Raw genomic sequence first — 6,125 nt, 5'->3', positions numbered from 1 at the left:
TCACCAATGAATCTGACTCTACCACTCCCACGGGCAGCGCATTCCATGCCCCCACCACTGTCTGGGTAAAGAACCCACCCCTGACATCTCCCCTATACCTTCCACCCTTCACCTTAAATTTATGTCCCCTTGTAACACTCTGTTGTACCCGGGGAAAAAGTTTCTGACTGTCTACTCTATCTATTCCTCTGATCATCTTATAAACCTCTATCAAGTCACCCCTCATCCTTCGCCATTCCAACGAGAAAAGGCCGAGAACTCTCAACCTATCCTCGTACGACCTACTCTCCATTCCAGGCAACATCCTGGTAAATCTTCTCTGCACCCTCTCCAAAGCTTCCACATCTTTCCTAAAGTGAGGCGACCAGAACTGCACACAGTACTCCAAATGTGGCCTAACCAAAGTCCTGTACAGCTGCAACATCACTTCACGACTCTTGAATTCAATCCCTCTGCTAATGAACGATAATACTCCATAGGCCTTCTTACAAACTCTATCCACCTGAATGGCAACCTTCAAAGATCTATGTACATAGACCCCAAGATCCCTCTGTTCCTCCACCTGACCAAGAACCCTACCATTAACCCTGTATTCCGCATTCTTATTTGTTCTTCCAAAATGGACAACCTCACACTTGGCAGGGTTGAACTCCATCTGCCACTCCTCAGCCCAGCTCTGCATCATATCTAAGTCCCTCTGCAGCCGACAACAGCCCTCCTCACTGTCCACAATTCCACCTATCTTCGTATCATCTGCAAATTTACTGACCCACCCTTCGACTCCCTCATCTAAGTCATTAATAAAAATTACAAACAGCAGAGGACCCAGAACTGATCCCTGCGGAACTCCACTTGTAACTGGACTCCATGCTGAATATTTACCATCTACCACCACTCTCTGACTTCGACCGGTTAGCCAGTTTTCTATCCAATTGGCCAAATTTCCCTCTATCCCATGCCTCCTGACTTTCCGCATAAGCCTACCATGGGGAACCTTATCAAATGCCTTACTAAAATCCATGTTCACTACATCCACTGCTCTACCCTCATCCACATGCTTGGTCACCTCCTCGAAGAATTCAATAAGACTTGTAAGGCAAGACCTACCCTTCACAAATCCGTGCTGGCTGTCCCTAATCAAGCAGTGTCTTTCCAGATACACTGGGTTCTTGTTGGACAGGGGAAATCAAAGGTTAAGGGTGGGGGGTGGGAATGTGAAATTTGAAACACAAACAGATCTGCCACAATCTCACTGAATGAGGGGCCAAATGGCCTACATCCTCTCCCAATTTGTATGTTCGTCTGACGACACTCCATCGCAGGAATCAACCTAATGACCTTTAACTGAGTGGCCTGCAATGCAAGGATGTGAGTCTAGATTAGAGTGGTGCTGGAAAAGCACAGTATGTCAGACAGGAGCAGCAAAAATCGACATTTCGGGCAAAAACCATTCATCAGGAATGGCCTTCTCAGCAGGTGGAGCAAAATTATAAACAGTCCTGCAAATGGAGTCTCACCAAAGCCCTCAGTTATAACAGGACTTCTCCACTCTGTCCTTCTTGCGATAAGACATAGGAGCAGCAGTGGACCATTCAGTCTACTCCACCATTCAATGAGATTGTAGCTGATCTGATATTCCCGAAGGGACACTGGACTTGAAACATTAACTCTGGTTTCTCTCCACAAATGCTGCCAGATCTACTGCTTTTCTCCAGCAATTTCTGTTTTATGTTTCAGATTTCCAGCATCCACCATCCTTTGTTTTATTCTGATAATCCTCAAATCCGCTTAATCTGCCTTTTCCCCATAAAAGTAGTGAAGTGAGTAGCCTGTGAGCGGCTAATAGGAAATGGTAAACAAATGAACACCTTTTGTTATCTTCATTATAAAAGGTACCGAAAATTAATTGACGTAAGAGATATTGCGTTTTGGTAAAACAAACAAGGCAGGATTTGTACATGTCAAGAATTGTGGCGCTGGAAGAGCACAGCAAGTCAGGCAGCATCAGAGGAGCAGGAGAGTCAACGTTTCGAGCATAAGCCCTTCATCAGGAATATAACTTGGACAGTTAATGGTAGAGCTATAGGTTGTATTGCCGAACAGAGCAACCTAGGAGTTCAGGTGCATAGTTCTTCAAAAGTTGCATGGTAGGTAGACAGGGTGGTTAAGAAGGTGTTTAGCACATTTTCCTTCATTGCTCAGACCATTAAGTATAGGAGTCAAGATGTCATGTTGAAGTGTACAGGAAGTTGGTGAGGCCACTTTTGGAGAACGGTGTACATCCTATTATAAGAATTAAATTATTAGAGGACTCAGAAAAGAGTTACCAGTATGTTGCCAGGACTGGAGGGTTTGAGTTATAAGGATAGGCTAGGATTTTGTTCACATGAACATAGGAGGTTGAGGGGTGACCTTATGGGGGTTTATAAAATAATGAGGGCCGTGAGATAAGGTGAACAGCAAAGGTCTTTTCCCCAGGGTGGGTGAGTTCTAAACGAGAGGGTACATTTTTAAGGCGAGAGGAGAAAGATTTAAAAGGGAACAAAGACAGACCTTGCTGGAAAAGCTCAGCAGGTCTGGCTGCACCTGAGGAGAGAAATCAATTAACATTTCAGGTCCAGTGACCTTTCCTCAGACCCTCCACTGGACCTGAAACATTAACTCTGATTTCTCTTCATAGATGCTGGCAGAGCTTTTCCAGCAACCTCTGCCATTGTTTTTGATTTACAGCACCTGTAGTTCTTTAGATTTTTATTTAAAGTTTAAAAGGGCGCAACGTTTTCACAAAGAGGGTGGTTCCTGTGTGGAATGAACTGCCAGAGAAAATGGTAGATGCAGGTACAGTTGCAACATTTAAGAGACATTTGGATAAGTACATAGATAGGAAACGTTTAGAGGAATGTGGGACTAGTTTAGTTTAGGAAACGTGGTCAGCATGTACAAGTTGGACCAAAGGGTCTGTTTCCGTGATGTGCAACTCTGCGACTGTCCTTGAAGGTGGAGTTTTTCAGCATACTTGCTTCCATCAGTCACAGCACTGTGTAGAGGAATTGGGATGTCTTTCGCAAGATGTTGGCAAGGCCGTGTTTGGAGTACGGCACGCAGCTCTGGTCACCCGACATCTATATCCCTCAGCAATTAGAATTTCGATCAAAAGGGAAACAGATTAGCATCTGGGAGGAATCAGTGAACATTTACTGCCCAGAAGCAGGGGGCTCTTGTGGTACAGTGATACAGCCTCTCTATCTCTTGACTGGATGGCCTGTGTTGAAAATCCCATGAAAATATCTATACACGAGTTCAAAACACTCCAGCCAGGCCATTCTGCTTAGCAAGGCCCTGCAGCAACTCTCTCAGTCCCCCACACTCCCTCTTCTGTGGTTGTAATCTTTGTTGCTCTCTCTTCAGGTCCAATTGAGAAAGAGGACGCACAGGTAGCAATGAAGTAAAAGACTTTAATGGCATTTTTCTGAATTTACACAGGATCAGTGTGCAGCCAAAACACACACACACACAGAGTGGCAGAGGAAGTTGCTGAAATGACCTTGCAGCAAGGGCATTCACACTGAAATGTGCTCAAAGCATGTACAAAAGACAATGCAATGGTTTAGTTCCAGAACACGTACAAAACACCCCCCCCTTCTTCCTTCGTTGCACGCTCCGCGGGAGCTCCGGCAGTCACCCTCACTGCAACGTCGACTCAGTGGCCCCCTTTCTGCACCATCTGGGCAAAGCGGTTGGTGATGGCCAGGGTGGTGTCCACGAAGCGGTCCACGCAGCTCACCAGGCAGGCCTCGGTCCGCGAGTCGAGCCGGGAGCTCGGCTTCTCCACGCACTTCTCCCAGCACACGTCGGTGAAGTTGTGCACCTTGAGCTGGAACTGGGCTTTCTGCTGCTCCACCGCAATCATCCGCGACAGCTCCGCCTGGTCCGAGCCTCCAGCGGACGGACCCAGATCCATGGAGGGGCTAAAATCATCCATCACCGACTCCAGCCGCCTCACCGAACGGAAACGATCACCACTCACGTTCAGGTCTAGCTCTCGTTTCCCCTTTATGTCAAGGTGACTGGATTTAACTATTCACTTTAAACCGCTAATTATAACTTGTCTTAATAAAATTACAACACTGGCTTGCCTGGGGTTTGTACCTCGATAATAAATTAGGTACAGAATCTTCCTCCTTCTTTCCCGCCCGCCTGTGCTGATTTACATATGCCACAATTCACCCAATCAGCCAGAGCGTTGTATCCGTTCATCTCGCACCATCAGATCCCTGTCTGGAGGATGTTGATTGGCTACTAGGATGCCAAAGGACCCCAAAAACAGAAATTGATGGAAAAATTCAGCAGGTCTGTGGAGAGAGAAAAACAGAGTTAACATTTCAGGTCGAGTGACCCTGCTTCAGAACAGTTCTGAGGAAGGGTCACTCGACCTGAAATGTTAACTCGGTTTCTCTCTTCACAGATGCTGCTGGACTTGCAGACCGTTTTCATAAATTTCTATTCTTGCTTCTGATCAAAGATGGACAATATTCAAAGAGACGCAATGTATAAACATCTAGAAATAGGGTAAGAATAACGCACACAATGCCACCCTCACCCTGATGGCCACCTTTGTGCGTGGCTGCATCAAGCTTCGATTAGATTAGATTCTCCACAGTGTGGAAACAGGCCCTTCGGCCCAACAAGACCACACTGACCCTCCGAAGAGCAACCCACCCAGACCCATTCCCCAACATTTACCCCTGCCTAATACGCCTAACACTACGCGCAATTTAGCATGGAGAAAGTGAGGACTGCAGATGCTGGGGATCAGAGCTTAAAAATGTGTTGCTGGAAAAGCGCAGCAGGTCAGGCAGCATCAAAGGAACAGGAGAATCGATGTTTCGGGCAATCTAGCACGACCAATTCACCTGACCTGCACATCTTTGGACTGTGGGAGGAAACCGGAGCACCAGGAGGAAACCCACGCAGACACGGGGAGAATGTGCAAACTACACACAGACAGTTGCCTGAGACAGGAATTGAATCCAGGTCCCTGGCACTGTGAGGCAGCAGTACTAACCACTGAGCCACTGTGCCACCCAAGCTGTGCATGGATTCCCCGGTACGCAAACATCAAGTCTCAGTACGTATTGAGGTTCTACCTGTCCCCGGTGTTGTGAAGGATGGGCCTGGCCTCGTTGCCGCAGAACGCTCCTAGTAGTTGGATCATTCCTTGTCACCTGTCTCTCGTGGAGAAATTTGTGAAGAGAAACACCTTTGACCACATGTCCATCAGGAAGTGGTCAGCACGTACTGTCCTTGAGACCCTTCAGGAAAAGGAGAGGGCGGATCCTTATGGGCAATTCCCTGAGCAGACTGTCAAAGCCATTTGGTAGAATGTCTCATCGCCAGAACTTTCCAACAAGCACCAAGACATGGCTTGGCTTGTGGTGAGAAGGGCTTTGCCTGTGAGATCTTTTATGCACGCCCGGACTCTCTGAGCCACCGCATGCCTGCCCTCAAAGTGGCTGTGGAGGGGACGAGACTGTCACACACCTCCTTCTGGAATGTCCCTATGCAAAGGAAGTCTGGAGAAGAATGCAATGGTGTTTGTTGAGGTTCGTTCCAAGCAGCACCGTGACTTGGGACGCTGTCTTCTATTGTCTATTCCCCGGGACGCACACCAAGACAAACATCAACTGCGCCTGCAGGACCATAAACTCAGTAAAAGACGCTCTTTAGTCTGCCTGAAACCTGTTGATCTTCCGGCTGAAGGAGTTGATCCTGACAGAGTGTTGCAGATTGGCACATTCCAAATTCCAGGACTATGTGCTGAGGGGCACACTGAAGCTTGGGGCAGCTGCTGCCAAGGGGCATGTGGGGAAACACCATGGTGTAAGGTCCTTCTGCCAAAGAATAATTGGCAGTAATTGGCAATCAGTAATTGGGCCCCGCTGACGCCACAGCTAAATGCCAAGAGGCTGGATGGTTAACAGAAAGAATTGTAAATATCAATGACTCAATGTGTTCTTTGAATGTCAAGACAGTATACATCTGAGTGGCATCATCAACTGTACATGTATCAACGATTTCAATGAATAAAGTATATATTTTTAAAAACCCACAGTTCTTTCAGTTTT

General features: G+C 47.1%; 1 protein-coding gene across 1 annotated transcript; it reads right to left on the bottom strand.

Annotated features, from left to right (window-relative positions):
* Positions 1–3,435: 3,435 nt before the first annotated feature.
* On the bottom strand, positions 3,436–4,074 carry timm8b (translocase of inner mitochondrial membrane 8 homolog B (yeast)). Its single transcript, XM_072588587.1, has one exon. It carries the CDS (start codon positions 3,980–3,982, stop codon positions 3,701–3,703), a length of 282 nt encoding a protein of 93 aa, XP_072444688.1. The 5' UTR covers positions 3,983–4,074; the 3' UTR covers positions 3,436–3,700.
* Positions 4,075–6,125: the final 2,051 nt, after the last annotated feature.

This window comes from Chiloscyllium punctatum, chromosome 18 (assembly GCF_047496795.1).
Source record: "Chiloscyllium punctatum isolate Juve2018m chromosome 18, sChiPun1.3, whole genome shotgun sequence".
NCBI classification, from domain to species: Eukaryota; Metazoa; Chordata; class Chondrichthyes; order Orectolobiformes; family Hemiscylliidae; genus Chiloscyllium; species Chiloscyllium punctatum.
This window is presented reverse-complemented; position numbering and strand designations above follow the sequence as displayed.